Consider the following 24,213-nt stretch of genomic DNA (forward strand, 5'->3'; position numbering starts at 1 on the left):
AGCACAGGGAATACCTTGTAACTGAAACAATGTGAAATAAATAAAAGACTGGAACAGAGGGAGCCCAAGTTAGGAGCTCCTTCAGAATTGAATGACGAAACTAATTTTATTCATTTAATATTTAGATTACCACTAACTATAGTTTCCTGTTGACACAAACGATATTTAGAGTCTTATGCATTAAAAAAGGAATCACTTTGAATATCTGAGTCTTAGAAAGAACTAATCAGTGAACATGAACCTTGGGATCTAATGACAAGAATTCGTATTGCAGGCTCAAAGATCATTAGCTATAAATGAAGAAAAACAACAAAAAATAAACTATATTAATTGACTAGAAAATAATTATGAACCACAGTGTGATTAAAATATAACAAAGGCAATACAACAATGGGTTGGTGCGAAGACTGGAAGGAAGGAAATTTCATGACACTGACCAGGATAGAATATTGTGGACCATTTTTATTTAATTTATTAAAAATAACTTCTGACTAGAGCAGATGCACAGAACTGCAGCCAGGGCAATGGAAAGCTTACCTTATCAAACAGACCAAAAGCACTTGCTGTGCTTAGCCTATCAAAGTAAAGGCTAAGGAAGAGTTTTGGAAATGAGAAGATGCTATCACTGCAATGGACACAGCACAGGGACAACTGGGGATAAGATACCCGTGAGTAATGTAGGCTGGAAATCAGCAGGTGATGCTCCGTCATACGAGGGGTCATCTTTGGGAAAGTAGCAGGGGTGAAAATTATAAAAAAGAGCATACATAGTATGTTTGTGATTAGAGAAGCTGGTGTTAGCAAGAGAACCGGCTTGCATTCAAAGGAAAATAAGTAACAGTAAGTAGTACTTGGAAAATACACATGAAAATGAATTGCCACCACTGCATGCTAGCACACACATTTATGTTTCACCTTTGCTTCTGTGGAATCCTACTGGAGCAAGACTGATCCCTAACAGTAGGAACAGCTAACACTAACCAGCATTAACTCACACTATTATTTTCTGGAAATACGTTCAAGGAGTTAAAAGGCAGACTTTCATCTGGGTACTTAGCAGTTCTTTCTGCCTGTCAGACCCATCTCCTGAAACACCATGCTACCCGAAAGGCAAGTTTCATTAGCTGTGCCAATTCTGCACTCACGAGTTAATGTTCAATGTGGTGTACAGGAATTTACCAGCAGGACCCCCATTAATGGTAATGCAAGTCATGCAACTGAGTTCCTGCTCATGGGGCTGAAAATTTACCTTGTGCTGCCCTAACCCTAAAGGCTGCCGTTTTACTTAGTGCTCATCCAGAAAGAAGTTGGAACTCAAACTTCAAAAACCATATGCTGTGCGTAGCAAGAAAAGTGAGTAGCAAAAAAAGGTACTAAACAGTTCTGTCAAGAGAACTTGGTATCCCTTAAACAAACTACAAAAGAAGTGGATTCATCCTGGACTCAACAAAACAGGAAAAAAAAGCAGCCCCGAGTGTTTCAGTGTGTTATCACCATCACATAATGATTCTTCAAATGTTCTGTGCATCCATATTAAAGTACATTGTGTTCATTGTACTGGCCCTTATGTTTCTCTGACATTAATCCCATACAGAGTTACCCGGAGAAGAGAAAGAAGCAGCCCCAACTCAGGACCCACACGTGAGAGCAGAAACCACTTGCTCTTCCCTCTAACTGTAAAACAAGGCAAACCATATTCACGTTTCTCAAGTAATGCCATGAATTAGTACATAAAATTGTACACAATATCATGAAACTTAACTTTGCCTCTTCAAGCTTTCATGAAGAAGATTAGTGGTTCTGATGTATGGGTGGACAATCTCAAATTTTGGGCCAGGCCTTGGCGTTTTCCCTTGCCCAGAGTCACAGACAGGCTGGGGCTGCAGGAACAACAGTCTCCCAGGATGTCTTTTGAAAACTGCAGCTGCCTTTCTGACCATGGCAGAGTTAAAAGTGAGACTCATTGACTGTCCTCAGCGGTGACCTGGAGGAGTGACCTTCTCGAGCCACGAAGGTGCCTGTGCCTCCCTTCGGCCACCTGCAGTGACTTTCCGAGGTTGCAGTCAGAGAACGCCGCGACAAAGGTATTTTACTACCGATGCCAAATCTGATTTTCATGAAACCCAAGTACGGAGCAATGAAGAGTTTGGACTTCTCCCCTCAACTTCAGCAGAAAGAAACACATGTAGATTCTCCCAGATGCATGTAAAACCCTGAGAAGCTTAATCTGTGAACTACTGTTTTCTAAATGCAGAGCAGATAGAGGAGAGAAGGTCATCAAAACACATCTGTTTATAGTTTGCAAATCTACTGCGCAAATCTACTCCAATTCCACTTAAAACATCAGGCACGGATATTCTCATGTATCTCAGTTTCATTTGGATCCTCTATTATTTTAAAGTAAATATTTAAACTGTGAGAGCCCACACAGTTACTTATTAAAGACACGGATGGTTTGATGATGAACAGTGAATGGAAAAGACAGACAGATTAATGGACAATAGAAGCCTTGTCTCAAATACTTAGCTGTTACATTTTTACATTATAAATACTACTGTTTTCTAAAACTACGACAGAAAATTGCTGGAGAAGTTTAAGCAAATAGTCCAATCTTTAGTAGACTCATTTTGGATTAAACCGGACTAGATACTGTACATGTAATAGTAACACTACAAAGTGCAAATGTTTGTTCAGTCAACCAGCAACACCGATGACACTTAGATTCCTGGATCTCACGGTTTTATTAGTTAATCTGCAAGACAGCAGGGCTTTTCCAAAGGTCCCACAAACATCTCCACCAGAAACAACTCCTCTCAGCTTCCATTCTTAGATAAAAAATTGCCACTTGACTTTTTGTATAGATGGAAAGAGGGAGAATGGTTTTGGGTGGCCAGGAGAGAGTGTTCCAACCTCATGGAAATTCCCTGAGCTCAAAATGAAAGCTGCTCTCTCCAGCCCAAACCTCATCCCGGAGGCTTCGCCTGCTGCAGCCACCCCACTGAGTCTTTTGAAGGAGCTGAGGAGATGATTGAGCAGCAGACTGTAAGCGTGGCCAAGCCTTTGTCAACACAAACCGGGAACCCGGGCAAACGAGACACGACCCATCTCTTTACGCTTGGCACGAGGAGACCTGTTTTCTTGGGGGACAGATAATAACTTTGCATATTGTGAATACCGCATTTGCTCAACTCACTGTACGCATTAAAAATATGTCTACTTTAGGAAACTGGTCTTTTAGCAAAATGCTTTGGGCAACATGGCTTAATATGTAGAGCTTGGCTTGTTTGGCTTTTTAATAAGTGCAAATGTATAAAAAGAAAAGCCATCCTGATGTCAGTGCCAGCCTTTCAGTGTTTCCAAGAGTTTCCTTACTGGACAATAAGTTACCCTTCTGTTTTTGTTAATCAGTAGCTAATGATTTATTGACTGTTTGGAGTGGTTAAAGGTTAAAAAGAATCTGTTTCCTAGTTGTTTTTAATACAAAAAAACCCCTCTTCTGCATTGTTAATGTACTGGTTCAGACCCCACCACCCCCAAAAGTGCCTGGTGGAAAATGCCTCATGTCCACACGCTTTGGAGCTTTTTGCTTCCTAACACTTCCAGACACAGTAAAAATGGGAAAAAATGGAGCAACTGGCACCGGGTCAGGCTGGAGGCCGCTGCTGGGGCTCTGGCCGCCGCCGGGGTCCCCCCTCGCCGGCTCCCTGCGGCTCATTAGGCAGCCGGCCAGTCGCCCGGCTCCTTCGTTAACCCGCCGGCCCCTGCTCCGCGAGCTAACGCGCAGAGGGGAGAAACCCCCTCCGATTCCCAGGCGATGCTGTGCTGCTTCATTGGTCAAAAAGCTCATTAAGGGCCCACAGCGGCGGGGCTCTCCCTGGGCAAGCGGTCAGAGCCCGGTCCCCTGCAAGGAAAATCAATAGATAAACAGGAAAAAACAAACGAGGAAAACACCACACTTGCATTCCCTGGGAAAGAGACCAGGAAATGCTGGAGAAGCGTAGCACCGCGGCATGGAGTGGCAGACCATTCCGATCAATCAGGAAACTCCAAATTAGGCTACATTAAGAGAAACCATTAATGTTAATCTCTGCTTTTTCAAGATTCCCCCTACAGCTTTCCAGAGCACCTTTAAAATACGGTGGTGTGAAGAACTGAGAATCTTGATTAGTCACAAGGGAAAGGCAGGACAAATCCCTTCACATAAACCCCTTACTCCTTTGATGTATGTATCCCCTTTACTCCATGAATATTTTAATGGCATTTCTTCACAGAAACTTGGCTCGAGCCTGAACAAAAACATGAGATCCTGTGACAGTGAAAAGGAAAAGCAAAATGTTTCCCATCGGTGAGACAAAAATGCAAATCCTAAAAAGCCACCAGACCAGTTCCTTTTCCTAGACAAACTCCCTGCAACACCAATGGCAGGATCCAGGCTGGGCCACAAAGTCGAGCGAGTTTTACTAGCCTGATTTGTTATCTCCTTCATGGCTGCATCCAGAGGCTAAGCTTTGATTTTCAAAGCAGGGGCTTTTGGCACAGGTATGGGACCTGGCACGGGTGACCAGTGCTGCCCGAACTGCTGCTGGTCTTTTGGTGGTAGGGCAGAGACAGGGAGCATCCCCCTGTCCCACCATGCGGCAATGGCATGGCGAGGCTGTGAAAAGCCACGGCTACACACACACACACACATGGCATCCAGACATGCTCCTTCCCTCCACACAGCACAACTAGAATCTTCACAAATATCATCCAGCTCCTGCAAAGGGTATAGTCTTGGACTTGACTAATTTTGGCAAGGGCTGCTGTAGTGCTGATGAGAAGAATGAGGTTTCCCTGCTTGCAAATGGAAATTCTATCCTCAAATTTTTATTCCCAGATGCTTCTCAGCTCTTTGATGCTGAATCAGTGATACGGCAAGGACCTGTTTTGGCTGTTGGGAGACCATGCCCATTCAAGACGACACCCAGTTTTCCACATGGGAGACCCCACTCACCACAGTGCTGTGGTGCTGCAGGTCCCCTCGTCCACCCTCTGCAGCCCCCTCCTCCCCTCTGATCTGTCCCCACGGCTGGTGCATCTTCTCCCTGCTCTCTGAACCCTTCTTCTGCCTACTTGGCTGTCTCCCTCCCTTGCACCAAGAAGGATGCTCTTCCGGAATCCTTGGAGAACTGGAAGAGGAGAGCACGTGAAGGATGCTGGAAGAACATCCTTGTTCTCCTTCACGTGTCCTCCTCTCCCAGTTGAGCAAACCCTTCTCCCTTTGATATTTCTCGGTGTCTACCTGCCAAGTACCACTCTCAAATATTTTTGGCTTTACAACTTAATTTTGCATCCAGGATGCAAATGTTATTGCTGTCAGAGTCCAAGGAATACTGAGAAACAGCACAAGGTGACACTTATTCCCAGCAACTAACTCCTCCCCCTTGGACTGATCCCTGGTGACACCTTGCCAAGCAAACTGCTACTCAGTGTGGGTGACAGGGGCACAACTGGGTCTATAAGATCTGGGAATCCCACACTGCTCTATGGGCTATGCCCTCCAGGGCTGGGTCTTTGCAAGGGTCTCCTGGTGCACACAGACCCCTGCATGGTCAGGTAATTGCAAAGTGCTGCTTCCCTTCACTCCACAGACGGATACAAAATACCTAAAAAGTTACTGCATATCAGTGAGTTACTGTAGATTGAGTGTGTGATTAAATTGAGATAACAGTGCACTTCAAAGCACTCACACGGAATTCCTGAGGTGCCATTTAAATGACTCTGCAGAAGCCCTGCCAGGCTGTGCTGCATAGACTTCCAGCCCCGTCCTCAGGGCCTCATGGTGAGCCAAGGGCAGTTCAGACTCCACCAGTTCTCATGGAAGTCCCTCCCATCTCCTTGGCCTTCAGCAGGAGAAGGCCAAAATGTCCATTTTGGGAGGTGCCATTAAACCTCTGAGGAGTTTTGTGGTATGGAGGTGTTAGATGGCTCGAGCGAAACTGGGCTCAAGGAGCACCATTGGGTGCAGGTTCCCCAGGGTGATCTGAGAGCCCCACACCACGGGGACAATGAGGCAGCTGAGACCCAGCTCAGGTGTGGGGCGGGCACAGACCTTGGAATGGCAGTGCTGTAACTGGGCATGCAAGCCAAGCCTTTAAAAACCTGGAAGGAGTGAGAGGAGTAAGCACTGAGCAGCCTTGCTGAAGATGAGGTTTCCAGAAGAGTGGAGGCTCAGGCTGATTTTGACACAACCCAGTCCCTACTGTCACTCACGGAGCGAAAACCCTGGGGATGGTTTCTGAAAAGTTACTGATTCTGTTTGTGTATAAAATTACTGCCACAACCAGGAATGTTTTCAGGTGGTGTTTGCAAACTCTGTGAGAACAACACTTCCAAAGGCAGGCGGGGAAGAGAAAGAGCCAGGTGCTGGGTAGGACTTGCCCTCCTCTTCCCCAGCCGCCAGAGAGGTCTCCCAAAGCTGTGTGCAGGAGCTGAGCAGCGCAGGGCTGGGGAGCAGGACACACTTTGCACCTCAGTGACCTCCAAGTGACTTTTGCTGCTTTACACTTTCACTTCCTGAGACATGGATATAGAGGCGAGTTATTTGTTATTTCGTGTCAAGACCATGGAATGTCGCTCTACTGCCAAATCCTGATTTCTTTTCCCAGATATCAATCACTTTGCACCTACCCTCTACCAGGAAAAAGAAATTCAACAGAAACAATTACTACTAATTGAAACCCTCATGAATAACTATTGGTGGAATTGCAGCGAGGGGTTTTTACAGTCCAGGCTCACATGTGCCTGTTCTGCAAGGGCTGAGCAGCTGCCCCTGTTACACCCACAAACACCTGCAAGGGCTCTGCAACCACATCCAAGCAGGACCAAGAAAAGGTAAATATTAGCCAGGCAGCCCTTCAGTGCTTTTCAGGAGATATTAGGAATGTAAATGGTTGCCACAGGCCAGACTAAAGTCTCGCTGAGGGAGCGGTAGATGCTGTGGAAGAGTAAGGACAGGGCAAATGTGCAGCAACACTTCTGTGCTCCTGTCTCTCGGCTTCCCACCCGCAATACCGCAGGCTGGAGCTCCAGACAGGTTTTCACAGGATCGTGCCACATTTTATGGATAGATGTGACTCATGTTATCATCTAATCAGCCTTTTGCCTTATACAACCACAGAACATCATCCAGTCAGTCCTGCCCCAATAACATGGCTTGCACCTGAGCTAAAATTTTTCTTTAGGAAGGGAAATACAGACTTAATTTAAAGATTTCAAAGCACAGCAAGACCACCAGAATTGCAGGCAGATTATCATGCAAATTATATAACTTCACTATTAACAATATTGTATTTTATTGCTGATCAGAATCTGTCAAGCTTCAGTTTCTATATGTTAAATCTATGGTCTCATGTAGACTAGGACTTCCACTGATGATCCTCTGGATTTGGGTGGGAGAGGATGGATTTGGCCCCAGCAAGGATGGGAGTTCTCTGAATCTTCAGCCAGAACGCCAGGAAATGACTCATAAAGTGAACTATTTTTGCAGAGATTACCTTTTCTCATGGCATTTTACAAATTGGGTTCTGAGCATGTAGGAAATGACATGTTTTGCATTCAGACACAAGGAACATATTTTATGTGTTTGACTAGCACAACATTTTGAACTTTAAATGTAAAACCCTGGCATGCATTCAGCAATGGATAATCTAATTTATTTCCCTGCCTTTTGCTGCTTGTAATTTTAATTGACTTTTTTTTTTTTTTTTAAATGGCCATACCCACTAGCACCAGAAATACACAGTACAGATAAACAACAGAAATTCACAGCTACGAATTCCTCATACCCTCATATGATACGTGTGTCTCCAGCACTACCTACCGCATCCTTCACAAGTGTACAAGCCTGCCCACCAATAATCTGCTGATACAGTAACTCATGTTAGTGTAAGAAAGTTGTGCTGCACCTGGTTAACAATATTGCTAATCCAGTAGAAACTCCCTGACCTCAAGCTGAAAAGTAATTGAAACTTCCATGTCCATTGGGATGCTGGTTAAAAATTTTGGTTGTGGATAGCAAAGAAAGTGACTTTTTCACTTGAATTGCTTTTTTTCCTCTTAGAACTCAAGGAACCCCAGAAACTTTCTCAGTGAAGAAGAGGCTCCGCACTTATGCAGGAAACCACAGATAAGTCCTTCTCAAAATCAGAGCTGACAACTTGACTGTGGTCGTGTGCCCTGTGGTTTTGGTGTTCTGCAAGTTTTTCTGTGCTTAAGCTATGGCAGAACTTTTGATACGATGAAAATGCCATGGAAGGAAGGGCATCCAGCACAAATTGGTGATCTGAGAAGCATACCACAGTGCTGCTGGAAGCTGGCACTGTCCACTGCCTCCTCCTTGCTACACCACCACTGACCCCTACAACGCTGCAGTACCTTCCACTATTAAATATTCACAATGTAATGCGTGACAAGGAAATGATAAAGTTAGAAATATGGCTAAATCTTAAGTAAGACTATGTGACTTGTTTTACGAGGAAACACTAAATTTTAACATGCTTTCTGCCTTGCACACTTGGTGTTTCTTTTTCAGTATTTACAGTACCCCCTCTGCCAAATATTTGCTTAACATTGTAATTAATGTTCTGCATTTTTCTTTACCAGTCAATGCCAAGCAATGCAAGAGCAGGGCTGTGTTGATCACGGACATTGTAAACAGAGCAACTCACTCTGAGCCAGCAAAATCCAAACTCTGGCGGGGCCCTCATCTGATCAACAGTGGCATTATCATAATCTTCAAGAACTGCATTGTTTATTTAGAAAATCTCCCTCAATCCCTTAACAAATTAGTCTGGAAGCCACCGGGAGGATTAACTTCAGAAATTCTCCCTCAGATTGCAATTATGTCTGCTCAGATGTCATGAGCGACAGACATTTGCATAAGTCATACCCAGCCTTTATTACTAATTGCATTTCCAGTAATTTGACTTCTGCTGTGCTCTGTCTTTTCCGACTGAGTTACAAAACGCAGCACTCGGCAGGGACAACCCTGCCCCGGTGCGAGAGGTGCTCCCCGGCACAGGGTGTAATACCTAATACCTACCTAAGAATTTAATTGCCAACCACTTTTCCTGACCATTCAGATTAAGGAGTAAACGATACTGGATGGTATCCTGGATACTTTCAGGGCAAAGTCTTTCACCATGGGTCCAATGACTAGAAGTTATGCCTAGCTGGTGGCAGCTATGTGGCTGTTGTCCAAGGAGCTGGCAATCCCTACTCAGCTGCAGGCATGTGCCTGCTTCATCAGTCACCGGCAGGGCTGGCAGCCTTGCTGCAGCCTGGGAGAAGACCCAGGGCTGAGTGAACAAGGTTTTCGAGGTTTTTGTGCTGGGACGGGATCCTCCCACCCGAGGGGCAGCGTGGCGGTGGGGTGGCACTGGGAGCCTGCGCTGAGCTGCTCCATGATGTTCCTGTTCACCTCTCGGTCCTGGGGGAACAGGGTGCTGCGAACACAGAACTTCTAACCAGAATTAGTTCCCTTTATAGGAGAGAAAGCAGTAACCAGTGTCACCCATGTCTTTTGATGCAGTTGTCACAATCTGAATGCCACTAAAATGCTGATAGCTGCCTTTTTTTTTGTCTCAGAGGCAATGGGGAGAGATCAATTACCAGTCCTGAATACAGAATAATTATATTTCCATAACAGGTGAATTTGCCATCATCAGAGAGGGTCTGTGTTTTCAGAAGGAAACAAGATAACCTATCTGTGAGCTCCACAGGCACCTGGCATAGGGCATGTGTGCTGTAGCCCGCAGGAGCTGTGCTCACCTCCACAGCAGACCATCAGAGGCTACTGTATTTCATCCCACTCTATTCAAAACAAAGCACTTCACTAACCTCTTCAATGCAGACCAGCATGACTCCCACTGCCTGCAGCTGCACGTGCAGCTCGTGCTACCACAAGGGGTTTGGATTAAAGGGCAGGTCCTGCCTGCCCTCAGTGGGAAAATGTCAGTGGCCACGGGGCTTCCAGGTGCCCACGAGAGCACCAGCATGCAGCCCTGGAGGTCTGCACTTTTAGGGTACAGCTGCATCACGCACTCAGTGACTGGTGGCTGGATGAAATGTGGTCCTAGCCACCTCTTGGGTGGGACAACAGAGGCGGACATGAGTTTTCAAGAGGGAAGTTTTGCGCCCGCATCCCTAAATCCTTCAAAATGCTCTGCCTCTGGCTGCTGCTAGGCACTGGCATGACACAGGCTCGCAGAATCAAATCAGAGGCTCTAGTAAAACAAAGGCAGTGATGAATGTTAGAGATTTGCCATAAAGATAATCCCAAAGATAATTCTGCTAATGAGTTTCAGGCATAATGTGTAAGAGAGTGAGAAAATGCCGGGGTTGTACAAGACTGAACACAAGAGCTCACGTTCACCACACGCTCAGCTGAAGCAGATGCTCCATGTGAGCACGGCAGGCTCCAGCGGAACACATCGCATGTCTAAGGCAAATTTGTGCCATAGTTTTGCTGCAGTGTGCAACTGCCCCCTCCACACCTGCCGGTGGGTCCCGCTGGCTGCTGCACATTCCCCGCTCCCCCCAGCTCTGCAGCTGCCCCCCCAGACTGCTGCATCCCCACTCACATCTCCCTTGGGAGCGCAGTGGATTCATCTGTTAAGTCCATATATTTACCCACCTTTCTGCTGTCTCTAGACCAGAAGGTGCCATTGGACTGGAGATCTGGAAGGCACCTGCGCAGAAAAGTCTTTCAAGAAAAGAAACTGGCTTGACTTTTCTGCTTCATTTAGAAAATGGGGACAGCCCTGCTCCCTGAAAAATATCCAACAAACCCAAAATACAGCACCTCTATATCTCCAAGTTTGCCAGGTAAATGTTGCAATTTTTGTCTCAGGGCCTTTGGTACTGTACATTACAGAAAATCTTTATCCTGAAGCTGCTAAACACCAAGCCTGATGTAAAGTGCTTCTTATTTCTTGCTTAGTGTCATGGCTTAAGCTGGGTGAGCAGCTGAGCCCCACACAGCTGCTTGCTCGCCTCCTCCACAGTGGGATGGAGAGGAGAATCAGAGGGTAAAAGTGAAAAAACTCATGGGTTGAGATACAGGTAGTTTAACAGGTAAAGCAAAAGCTGCATATGCAAGCAATGCAAACGAAAGTTTTGCCCAGAGGTACATGCACCACCTCTGGGCACAGACAGTCAGTCTGTGATCCACGGTATGGAGGTTTTGTGGATGCAGACTCAAAATGGTGGGCTGTGCTGGCACCGTAGCACAGCAGTACAGGCACAGTTAAATAAGCCTTTGAGATTGGCTTCAGCAGAGGAACCCACAGGTGAGGGAGGGAGGGAGAAGGCTGCCCTCCCGCCCACTTGCCCATGGGCTGAGCAGGCACAAGGGGAGAGCTGCAGCACGCACCCAAAGTACGGAAAATCAATTACAGCGCCGGTCTGAAAACAGAAACAGAGGGTGTTTTGGCACCTGGAAGCAGCTTTCAGCCAGTGGGTGAGGGATAAATCCTCCCCAGGAAAGAAAGGTACTGGCAAATTCTAGTGCGTGAGTGGGCTGAGAGCTAAATCTCCATAGCATTAGGGCAGACTCTGGTGATACTCAAGCTCCAGCTTGCCCCAGATGAAGGCCAGTTAACTCAAGAGAAACCAGCACTTACCACAGGCAGGCGATTTTTGAAAGCATATGAGTCTGATTTAGAGCAACACACCTCCTGCGCTTTGAATTCACAATGCACCAAAGATCAGCCCTGAGCAGCCCTTATTTCTTTCAAGTTTATCTCTAACTGAAGAATTTGCCTGTTTTCTCTGGCGGCTGTCTTCAGGCTAAACACGGGTCTGGGCTCTGCCGGGTAGGAAGTGCACAGGGACAGAGGCAGCAGGTAACTGCTAAATGCGACCGCCCTGGAAGGGTGGGCTACTCCCAAGTCAGTCCAGCATCTGAAATGACAGTCACAGCCTTCTTCAGTCTAAAGAAACACAAGGAAGGAATAAATGAATGGCAGCTTACTATCGATTATCAAATATGAGAAGAAACCTTAGCCTAGTTAAGGAAAAAGGGCAATGCTTGTCCTGAGCACCTCATCCTGGGAGCCTGCAGGCTCATGTCACCAGCAGAGTGGGGACACGCTGAGGCACCAGCATTTCTGCACCTCCTGACCATGGAGAAGGATCCCACGCACTCACGCCGCCCCATCTTACCGTTGTCACTTTTGTGAGTCGTTCTGTCAGTCACTCAGGTCTTTGTTCAGCCCATGATAGCATTTTTCTCTCTGCCCTTCTCAAGTTTTCTGTCATTTAGATAAAACTATCCTGTGCTGCCTTAAACAGATGCAGAAGGAGCTTCTGCCTACAGAACAGTAACATCCTTAAGCTACTTTGATGTCATATATGTATAAGTAACATTTGAGATACACAGTATACAAATATACATGTAAATGCCCTCTATAATTAAAGGAACATGTCCATACGTAAAACATTTTTATCTTGTGCCAAATGATGAATTCTACCCTGAGGTAAGGAGTCAGGTAAAACATTAACATAAATTTGATGGTCTATCTCAAATTCTGCACAAAATTGCATTTCTATCAGAAGTCCTGGAGAGTGGCTTGAAGTTTTCACTTAATTAAAAACACCATCCACTGCTAGGCTCATTAAAATCTCCTGTGCCAAGCACTTCCTACAATCATACATGATCCTGTGTGTACAATGAATGCCAGATAGTTCATGTCATATAACTGCTACCGAGCACTGTTACCATCAAACATCCTGGTGGTTTTCCAAACAAATATCAGCATGGCTAAACATATTGACTGTCACACATGCTGACAGGCTCAGGAGAGGCAAAGGATAAGGACCAAGCTCCACCAGAGGCTGACTGCACTCTCATCATGTGGGAAGGAAGAACATTACCCAGACAAAGAGGGAGCTCACGTTGTGCTGGCCCTTGCACCAGCTGTTGTGTGAGAAAAACAGCAGGTTGCTTCTGCTATTTTTTATCAGTTTTATTTGCCAGGCTGAAATGTTCCCCCTTCTCCTACCTTTTCTTTCAAGGTAACAAAAGAAAATCCATTCCTTCTGAATTTCTTATCAATATATATACACCCCTTGAGAAGGCAGGTCACAGACAAGTCACCTTTAATTTAATACCTCCCACTGATTTTAATGGCTGTGAGGTCAGGATCCCGGAAGGTAACACGTTTGAGCTAACAGAGTCAGCAAGTAGCTTGTGCCCTTGCTTCCCTCTCACTGTCGGCAAACATCTATAATTGCAAGAAGCACTGCTAACAGGTAAACTGATACCTTGCTACTGGGTGGCTGACATGACTTTTAATATACAACTGAAAGTAGAGAGTGGTTATAAAACACTCCTAGTTCACTTCTCCTCTCTTACAGATACTAATTCCTTCTCCTTGGTGTTCTCCCTTCCAGAAATTCAACACAGAGCCAACACTTCTTTAGTACAACATCCCTTAGGCACTTCCACTGAAACCGACTGTGTCAACTGTTACCAAGGGAGGAACCATCCATTTCCATCACTACACGATAAATGAAACCACATCGCTTCCCTTCCTCCTCTGATATAATCCCTTTCATTACTACAACGTTTTACAGCGCTTGTACATACCAGGACTTGTAAGAAAGCACCAAATACTTGAGGTGACAGAGAAGTGGCTTGATGTTTCCCTGCAAACACAGTGGTGGCAAAGCCAGCTCTGGAGTCACCTCTTGCCAGTGAGGCTGCAGTGTCTGTCCCTAAGAGGCAAGGGACCCTCAAGATAAGCAGTTAATTATAAAACAACATTTTTCAACAATACTAAGATAAATATTACCAAGCACATTGCTTCTGAGCTGGGTATAGAAAATAATTTACAGGAGTCACTTCTACACTTCTTATTTCATGGCTGTTATTATAAAACTAACTTTGTGGATCGTCACAGCATCACCAGGATGCTGCAAAACTGTGTGTTGCTGCTGCAGAAGCTTCCCACCAGAGTTGCTCCCCGGCATCCAAGTCCCCACTCCTGGAGTCCAAATTCCAGTGATGCTCAGCCAAATATTGTCCACAGAGCTGCAGGTGCCAAAAATCACTCAATCTTTGCTCGTATCTGACCGTGACCAACTCGGATTGCAGGAACAGCTTTCAGAGCTGTGAAAACTCATATAGGAAAATTTGCTTTGGACTGAAGTGATTTAGATTATGTATCAAAGCCTGTTAGTCTTTCTCCTCAAAACCTAAAGATGAAAAATTAACCTCAGCTGTGATGAAAGCTAATACTCCTTATGTGAATTACAGCATTATCTGAAAGCTCCAAAGAAGACCGGACCCTTTTTTGCTGGCTAGATGCTGCACAAATGCAGAAAGAAGGAAATAAACTGAACAGATTCTAGCTTAGGTTTTAAAAAGATACTTTAAAGAAATTTGAGAATAAAAGGAACTGGGAAAGAGAGATGAAGTTAAGACAGTACCTGACCCCAAACACTTGCTGTGAGCACAACAGGGAAGTTTTGAATTGCTATTTATTTCAACCTGCACCACGTGTCTCACATTTCCAAGGCAGGAGGAAAGGGTCCAGCTCAAAGAAGCTTGTTACTGCCTGAGGACACAGTGGTGAGCAGAGAGAGGACGGGCACAGCTGTCATGACCCCAGTAGTAGGACGAGCAGCCTGGCAGCACTCAGCTGCAGCAGTGTGATTAGTAAGAAAAGTTAAATATGTCTGCATGGATTTTGCTGTGCAAAAAAAGGCACAGAAATGACACAGGAATGGACTGATGAATGGATAGGCAAAGGTGACTGTATTTATTAAATAAAGAACACCTGCTGACGGAGCAAAAAGCAACGTGAGTGAAGTATAAGAAAGAGCAGGTAAAAATACCTCTCTAAGGGCTTTTTAATTCATGACATGGACAAATGAATAAAATGGATCTCTATGGGTATCTGGGATGACAGGTTACACATTTCAAATGGACGGTATCTGGAAGAGATGTCTAAAAAAGAGCACAGACCAGAAGCTACCCAGGCACGCAGCAGAATGGGAGAAGGGGCAAGGAGCCCCAGGAGGCCGCAGGCAGCCCCTGCAGCCCTGCTGCCATGGACAGGGCACTGCTGCAGAATGCCAGAGCGAGCTGGAGGCAGAAAGGAGGGAGGGGAGTCCAGAAGGGGCTGGAGGTGGGGATCAAACACAGCCTGGAGACAGGGAGCAGGGAGACAGCCCAGGGGAGCTGTGCCTGCTCGGAGGCTGCACTGTGTCTGAGCAGAGCCAAGGGGCTGAGTAGTGATGGGATGAGGACCTGACACTGTGCGGGAGGATTTTGGAAAGAGTCAAAGGATGCAATATCAGCAAAATACTCTGAGTACATAATTTAAGCAAACTCATGAGTTTTGGGTAGTCTGTTATTCAAACATGTCTTAGCTGTGTCAAGTTTAGACACAGCATCCCACTTATCTTGGCACAACTCAAATCCCTAAATTGTCTCTGTCTTTTCAACCTCCTCACAGGAACTTTTCCGCCAGCTTTGTTAAAACATGAAGTAGCCAAGGAACTGCTTTACAAACAAATACCTGGTGCGGGGCGCGGCGGGCAGCCCGGCGGGCAGATCTGCAGAGCTGCCTGCGGCTGCCGCGGCCCCGCAGCGCCCGCTCCGTCCTGCACAGCTGCTGCAACACGCGCAATCCTCAGGCATGCCGAGAGGCCCAAAAGTGCACTAAATACATACAGGGTGGCATATCCCCCCTGTGCCGTTTGCTCAAGATTGTGAGCTCCCCTCTGCCAGCCCAAATGTAACCATTCTGGAATAAATACTGCTAAGAGGAAGGTGAAGACCCAGTTCTCTAACATGGACAGCAAAGGGCACACTGCTGCTCTCCACACAGTGACCCTGCTTTTTGTCACTTGTACATCATGTGAGTGGCAAAGCCAGTGAAGTCAGCTGTGTTGCTGGGCACGGCCCCTCTGCTCTCCCTCTCTGCCCTGGGTTTCCTCCTGTGCAGCAGGCACAGGCTCATTCCCCTTCAAAAATCTGGGGCAAAAGAAGAAAATGATGACAGGGCACACGCGTTAACAACAGGAAAACACCCGCTGCTAACACGGCTCACCTACCAGTCTGCTTAAACAGCAGCAAGCCTGGAAAATGAGGCAGGCGTTTATTTTTAACATCTGTGTCAGATCTCTTTGCCTTTTAAAGAGTGCTGTGGGGCTGCCTGGGGTCTTTATCTGCTCGGCAGCACTTCAGCGAGTGGCTCCAGCGGCTGCAGCTCTGCCCTCCCTCCTCCTCCACCCAGGAGCCTGAAAGCTGGAGCGTCCCCCCACTGCCCCAGCAAGTGCCGCTCAGTCTATTGATGTGATTCACTAAGAAATATGCAGACTATGGAAACATGGCATGTTGCAGTTCCTAAGGAAGAGCCTCACAGTGTCCACAGATGTGTTCATGGGGACACACCAAGTTTCTCTTCTGCTTCTCTGTGCTCTGGATAGTAGAGAGTATATTAAGTACAAAACTTATAAGTTTTAAAATTTTATTTTTTACCATAAAGTAACTAAATAAAAAGGTTTCTATTTCCTCAATAAAATATCCTTAGCCTGGGAGACCCTATCTACAAGTCCAAAGCAAATTTTAATCCTCTCATTCAAACTGCCACACAAACTGTGATGAAAGGATGCAGTGCTGGGAAATAAAGAACTTGCTGATCATATTAATCCTTCATCTTCCATTCAGTTTCCTACACCAGTATCCCGTTTCCTTTTTAACAGCCAACAATGCGCCTCTATTTCCTTATGCAATCCCTCATAATGCTATCATGTCAGACTTAAAAGCAGTGTTTCTCAGTAACTAAATGAATTCTCTAATTTTTGTTATAGATTATAGAAGAGCTCTGACATCTATCTGTAAACAGTGACACCATACACCCTAAAAGCCTGCTTTTTGGTTCATCATGAAATGGCTGGTTTGCACAAAGCCCCCACCTTAGTTCAGTCAAAGTGAATTTACTACTGTCAGCTACCAAGGGTGCAGCTGTGGGACTCGGACCCCAGAGCTCACCTCTGAGTGCCATGGGCTGTGTTCAGCAATGCTTTGTGCACTTCTCTTGTGTATCTTTTCATGTAGCAGACAAAAAAAATATTTAGTAAGATATTCCTTGATTAGTGAAAAGTGCCAACCATTTAATAATCTAATTTTCCAAACCAGGGAAGCTTGTGCTAGCTAAACTGGTCATTTTACACAAGACAAGACAGTTACGGGGAAGAATTGTGCTTTGCTTCAGAGAATTCCACACTAGGGGTTTGTAGTTACTACATTGAAGGCTCCTGCACTGCACAGTTCTTTAAAAAGATCCAAATCATTGAATCAGTTGTTTTAGATAACACTGACACTTGTGAGGGTTTAAAGAACTGCAAACTAAAATAGTTTCAAGTACCTGAAGGTATCCCTGGCAGTACTTCTGAAAAGAACGTACTAGGTCTGATTTTGCCTTCCTGAGACAAAACTCAAAAGCCCTCAGAGGGAATTTTTGTCCCAGGCAAGGTGAGCAAGACCAGAACCACTTGTGCAGAGCTGTAGCAATGTGCCTGGTTAAAGAAACGAAATTCAGGTCAACTGCCTGCATTGGGACAGAGCCAGATGACCCACGTCTCTCTTACTTTGCAAATAACAGAGTTATCACCAACACAGTGAGTCTTACCTTGTTGTAGTACTGCACCTGGACCGAGTGCCACTGCCCATCGCTGACCCCTCCGGGAACGAACGGTGCCACCGTAGTGGTTGTCTCCCCTGCAAGGGCAGGCACAAGGGAAGAAATAAGACAACATCACTGCAAACTCCACCACGCACTAAACCGAAACATGGGGAGACCCTCATCTGGCACAGGAAGCAGCCGTCTTACTTCATCATGGTGGAATTTGGGTTTTTGTCGTGCGAGACAGTAAATATCCCCAGTGTCACAGAATTATTCTGGTGCACAAATACAGAAATAGCTTCTGGCACATTTGGTGAATTATGTTATTTCCTTTTATGATTCTGCAAGGTGCAGTAGCAGATGCAGCTATTGATCAAGCAGTCAACCGAGGAAAAAATGTAAATGAATTTTTCTGCATTTGTGCCCAAAGCAGCACTTTGAGGTGTAGTGATAAGAGGAGTATTGTGCCAGGACACTTTGTCAGGGAAGGGAAGCTGACTCCTCCTCAGAACGGAGAAACTGAAATCCAAAAGTACTCTAGTATAAAACCCATGGATGGTAACCTCGGTCCAAGCAAAATTTTACCAGTGATTAACGAAATTATCGGCAGCCTTTCAGTATTTAAATTTGAGAGCAAGTCTTTGCCATAGTGTTGGAAAGCTGAAGCTTTTAAGTTAGGTCTGACTCAGCAGAACCAGCTCAGTAGCCAGGCATATCTTTTCCAAGGTAGCAGCAAAATAAACATTTGTGTTGAAAGTACATAAAAGGCCTGGCACGGAGAAGGCACTGCTAGGTTTCGACTTTTTTTTTTTTTCCTCTTTCCTTTTTTTTTTAACAGTTGGAAAATTCTACATAATAAACCACAGGAAAAATAACTCTCTCCCGTAGGCTAATAAAGTTCAGAGTATTGTTGAGTTTAAAATGTACTTTCTACTCTCTATTTGCAACAAATATTATTCCCATGTCCCCTACTCTCCTTTAACTCCCACCCTATATACTTCTGTCATTTAAACAATACAGATTTCAGCTTAGCTCACTTGACATCTTGCTGTGATGTTTTTTGTCATTTCTTGATAAAAAATCTGTGGTAAAAATTAGGTTTTTTATTCAGTTATCAAGTTTCTGCAAAAGGAAGATCAGCAGTCTCCAATCCTTTTGCTTTTCTTACTGTGAAAAAGTTGTTGCGACAGGTAAAACAATCAGATCAGATGTCCAAAACTTGTACTGTTCGTTAAAAGCCACTTAAAACTATAAAACATAAACCATTCTCCTTCCAAAGAAAATACCATTTGCAATATACAGGACCAGACTTGCTCTCAGGTGCAACAGTGCAAATCTAAATTTAGTTTCACGTATTTTAAAAGAGTTCCTCCACATTTAAATGCATATAAGTGCAAGTAGAATTTATTTTTTCTCATTTCTCCTCAGGGTGCCTTTCAAGCAATTTGATTCAAGTTTAGACAGGCGGAGCAGACCCACAGAAGAAAGCAAATGTCTTCAACTGCAGCATGTTATTTCACTACACTAATCCAGTCAAAAGCCTTAAAATCTAATTTGGACATCTTCAAGGTAATAAAGGGGCAATGAAACCGGATATCTTCAACCCAAAGGGTCCAGATATGCACTTAAGCATCGCTGGTAGATCGATGGGGTCACACAGGATTTAACATGGGGTCTGATGGCAGCAACCATCACTGGCGATGAGTGTGCAACACTGACACGGATTGCGCCTCTGCTTCTACTGCTTTACTGCTTCCAGTGTCTCACTTTGCACCACAATAAAGAGTTGAGTAGAGCCCACATGCCTATCCTGAATACGGAGAATGGGAAGTAACAGGATTACTTCCCCAATTTGTGTCCAGTACAGAGGTACAAATGTCTCACTTGACCTACACATTCCCCCACTTGACCTACACAACAGCCCTTCCCAGATATTTATTTCTGTCCTGATGGAAAACATCCCCTAAACCTGTGACAACGAGGGGTTGTCTGCCCTGCTGAGATTCAGTAAAGCCACTGAAGCCTTCCTGGACTCACAGACCAGCTCCTGGGCTGAAGGAAGAACATGAGTGGTCTACCAAGAGGGACTCCAAGAGCCTCAGCAAGCCGGCTGAAGTCCACGGGGTGACTCCTGGTGGCTTCAATGTGCTCCAGCCATGCAGTACAGCTGCATGCTAACAGCTTCACCTGCTACCCCGTCATGGAAATTAGCACAGCTGGGTATAAGTTCTTGGATGGAACTTGGGCTTTTTCAACTCAGGAAAGACTCTTCTGCTGAGGCTGGAACTGTCAGGGTTTGTTATGATCACACTTTCATCAGCAAGAGCTTTGCCACTGCCAGGGCTCATTTTCTGGAAGAAACCTCTCCCCTGAGCTCCACTTGCTTTCCCGTCTCTCTCCCACAGGCACCAAAGGACGCTGGCTTTGTCCCACTGCAGACAGTGAGCAAATGCCAAAGCCTCTGTTTCTTGTTTCCCAGCCCACCGTAGCAACGGGTGGACAGCTCAGCTCCCCAGAATTCCTTGTGGGATACAGCTTTTTCTGGGGGAATGTGCTTCTACTGCGCAGCAGTGGATTCTAGCGATGGCATTGCTCATTATCAATCCCTAACGAACCGCAGGCAGTTTTCACTTGTTTGCTAGCTTTTCACTTGGCTTGTGTGCATTTTTTAGATAATGTTTATGCACCTATTTTCACTGATGACATACTGCAAAAATATATAAACACGCAACGTTTATCACAGTGTGATAAAATGAAGTCTCATTTAAGCAAACATTGGCTCAGAGGCCAACTTTCAGGCTAGTGCCAATCTTTTATAGTAGTCATAAACTCCAGCGTTTATAACTGATACGCTGACAAGCTCCCGCCTACAACAGTGAGCGTTACCACCACAAACCGCTACAATCTGGAGTACTTTCCAACACCCTGCATCAGTTGTTCACTGTACAATGTCAGCTGGTTACTCAATTAACAAGGCAACAAACAGCTGTATTGAAGTGCATTTCCAAATCGGTTAAGGTCTCCTGACCACAAGCAGAAATGCTCGACTTGAGCGACACGTCACCTGCAGAGAACGTGAGCTGGATCTGCTCCTCGATGATCTCCAAGGCAATGAAGTCGTGCTTCTCGTTAAAACGCCCGTTGTAGAGGAGGAGAGCGTTCCTCTCCCTGGTCGCAAACCTGGAACGCAGAGGTGAGGGGTTAGCTCCTGCTCAACGGCTTACGAATTAAAGACTGACGGTCAAGTCGCCCAGAGGAAAGGCAGCATTATAGTTAGCAGAAAAACAAGCCTTTGCATCTTTTGCAGATAGAAAATTATAAAATTGAGCCAGCGGCAGGATAAATCTATTCCTTCATAATTGAGAGAGGTAAGCAAGATGGAAATTACAGAAATCCACTCTGCAGAGATCGGCTGCGGATGCTGACCCTCCCAAAGGGTAAAATTAGGCAGACGCATGATGCAGTGTGAGTATCTGGCACTTGCCAAACAGTAGCACTTACTACACTTTGCAAACAGTTTGAAAACTAGAAAGCATTTTCACATCAAAGGGGGGGGATACTTGCTGCCTGCTTCCTGTCTAAATGCTACAGGGTACAAGGAGAGTTATCAACAGATTAAAAAGAATCTGATGGGGAGACAAGGGGAAAAGAAAGATAAGAGTTACTTTAATAATGCCACATAGACCACCAGGGTTCATCAATCAACAGATCAGTCAATCGGAGGAAGGAAAATAAACACTTAAATGATTCCACTAAATCAGTGCCAATGGGTGGTTTTTGGTTTTACTTTTCTTGTGCTTCTCATATGGGATGTTTCACACCTTTCCAGTTGAACAAGAGGCAACCCCACTTTCAAAGACGCCTAATTATTTTGTCAGCAAATAACTTTCCTTGCAAATTTCTGAGTGGTGTGTCTTTTATAATTTTAAATTGAATCCTATTATCTTCGGGGATTTGCACACAGCTTTCATCTACTTCGAAATGCAAAAAAATTATTGCACTTCACATAGGCATTTTTACAACAATTAATAATATATAAAGAGAGAAAGAGAGAGAAACCATGGGAATTTCTTGTGTTTCCAAATGGCAGTGTAGTTTGATTTTGTATCTTGAACTTCAGGAAATACGCTTGATTTAAATTAACCCGTTTTTCCAACAAATGAATCAAATGCTGAACGCAGCTAATGAAAACTGCCTTCCATGGACAGAAGAAATGATTCTTGTGTCTCTCATGTCTACTAGCAAAGACTCTCATGCAATGAAACAAAACCCACATTCAGAGAACGTGAAAGAAGCAATATTTGGAATATCAAGGTCTGGTATTTGAAATAAAATTCAAAACTAAAAGAACGTTTTCTAACAAAAGTTGTTTGTCATACATATGTATGTTGTGCATCAAACTGAATAAAGACCTTTCAGAACCAGGACCCTGAACTGAAGCTAAATGGAAATGGGAATTCTCTATTCCATACATTTTTTATTATTTTTGAAGGAAAATGCATTATTCTGGTTCAAAATACAGAAGTCAAAATTTTGACATTTCCAATAAAACATAAACTCCAAAGAATATCTATCATAGTATTAACATTATTAAGCTATTTTTTATACTTCTTTACTCCGCGTGTGCTCAGCTCCATTCTTTGCCACTAGTCAAAAGCATCCTTTGTATCACACTAAAACTTAAAACACTTCTGCTCTTGAACTTGTCTGGTTATCACCAGCTGGGGAAAAATATCGGTTTTTAATAGAAGGGATATTTTTAATCTGAGGACATCACAGGAAACAAAAGACACTTTCTTAGAAAATTTTGAATAGTGAGAAAACCTCTCCACTGATAGTGCCTCTTGGAGTGAAGGAGTAGCAAGTCTTGGAAGGAAGCAAGGAAGATGTATAATGTTGGGAGCAGAAAAACATGCCTGGTCAGTAACCTAAATACTTTACCAAAAAAATCATATTTTAGTTATGAGACTGGATAAGGAGAACATGCTGCCCTTTGTCAGGAGTGGGCCATGAGTCACTTGAGGCTGAGGGCAGCTACAGACCCTGGGATTTTACAAATGTTTTCCATCTGCACTGAAGGATAATAACAAGTGCAGATAAAAGAGAACTTCAGGTATGAAAAGCTAAATGTATCGTTATCCCAGACAGTGTAGGATGAACCCCATGATGGTCTAGACGTTTCATAATCACTCTGGGTAGACTGAAAAGTGTTTAGCTCATGATTACGACTAAATATACCATCTTGGTTTTAAAGATGGTGCAGAAACCATGGTGGAAGCACTACCTCGCTACAGTAGTCTGCTGTTTCTCGGTAAACCCCACACAGAGCATTTGAGTCACTTTAACTTGAAGCACCCTATGTGTCACAGATCTGCTCCTGAAAGCCTGAAAAATGACACCACGTGGCTTCGGGGACAAGCCAAGGGCAGTGCAGGTAATTTATGCTGGCAGCCAGCCCAGACTGCTCCTTTGTTTGCACTCACTGTAAGTCTGACAAGTCCAACAGAGCCTTTTGCTCCTCAGCTTTTCTAAAATGATCTTCAGAGGCGCACCTCTTCTCTGCCTTGGCATGCAAACCACGTCTGTGCTTTCTGATTTAACCAAAATGCCAAGATTCTATAAATTTCATACTTTGGGATTAAGGCAGATGAAAGATAAAATGGATAAGCTGCCTAGCTCCTGACAGATGTAAACCACCAGGAAACTGCTGGGTGCTGGATGGGACGTGGTGTCCTCCTTGAGCACTTTCTCTGGACAGACGCACAAACATATTTGTCGTTGTGGCTCTTGTTGTTCCTGTCAACAAATCCCCAGCCTTGCCCTTTGGGGTTGGGCTAACACGTTTTGTGCTATTTACTCACAGTCAACCGTGAGAGAGAACCAAAGGTCAACCCTGACCATCTAAACCATGGGAAACGCTGTAAACCCAGCCCCTCTCAGGACAAGAGGCGTGTGTGCACCTGGAGCTCTGGCTCCGCGGCACGCAAGCCCTATGCCTGCCCAACATGTCTTCCCCAGAAGAGGGTTTTTTCCCCTGGGATGGGTGAGCCAGGGGAGGAGAGCCCTGCTCCACTCGGAGTGGCCACCACCATCGCTTCCCTTGCCTCCCTGAGTGTCCCCATGGGAAAAGTGACAGCCACTGCAGGAGAAGATTGATCAACGTGGGGATGTTGAGGCAGATGGGATGGCGATGAGGCTGGTTGCTGGTAGCTGGGATGGGACCAGAAGCAGGAGCTGGGTGTGAAGGCCAAGAGGAGTGAGGTGAGGAGCTGGGACAGCTGGGGTTGTCCCAAGCACAAGGCTGGGAACCGACGGAGAGCAAGGACCTGAAGAGGACCAGCCTGTGCTCAGCCACTGCCCAACAAGACCAGGTCCTCTCACAGGCTGGGAAACAAGAGAAGGGAAGAGTGCTCCCAAATGAGCAACGTGAACAGGTTGGCTCTGGAGCTGGCCTGAAAGTCAGGAGGCCAAAAGCTCAACTAGTAAGAGTGTCAAACCCACCACCCACCCTTGCGCCTCTCCAGCCAAGGGCTGC

At 45.2% G+C, this 24,213-nt stretch overlaps 1 protein-coding gene across 1 annotated transcript in view; it reads right to left on the reverse strand.

Annotated features, from left to right (window-relative positions):
* Window positions 1–24,213, reverse strand: part of CELSR1 (cadherin EGF LAG seven-pass G-type receptor 1) — a gene marked incomplete at its 5' end in the record, with an annotated part of 169,542 nt that overhangs the window by 51,644 nt on the left and 93,685 nt on the right. Inside the window, 2 exons of the mRNA XM_082061971.1 lie at window positions 17,685–17,773; window positions 20,743–20,858. Coding sequence (XP_081918097.1) covers window positions 17,685–17,773; window positions 20,743–20,858 — 205 coding nt within the window. The remainder of the gene's footprint in view (window positions 1–17,684; window positions 17,774–20,742; window positions 20,859–24,213) is intronic.

The sequence above is a fragment of the Streptopelia decaocto genome (genome assembly GCF_964273445.1).
Source record: "Streptopelia decaocto genome assembly, chromosome: 1".
NCBI classification, from domain to species: domain Eukaryota; kingdom Metazoa; phylum Chordata; class Aves; order Columbiformes; family Columbidae; genus Streptopelia; species Streptopelia decaocto.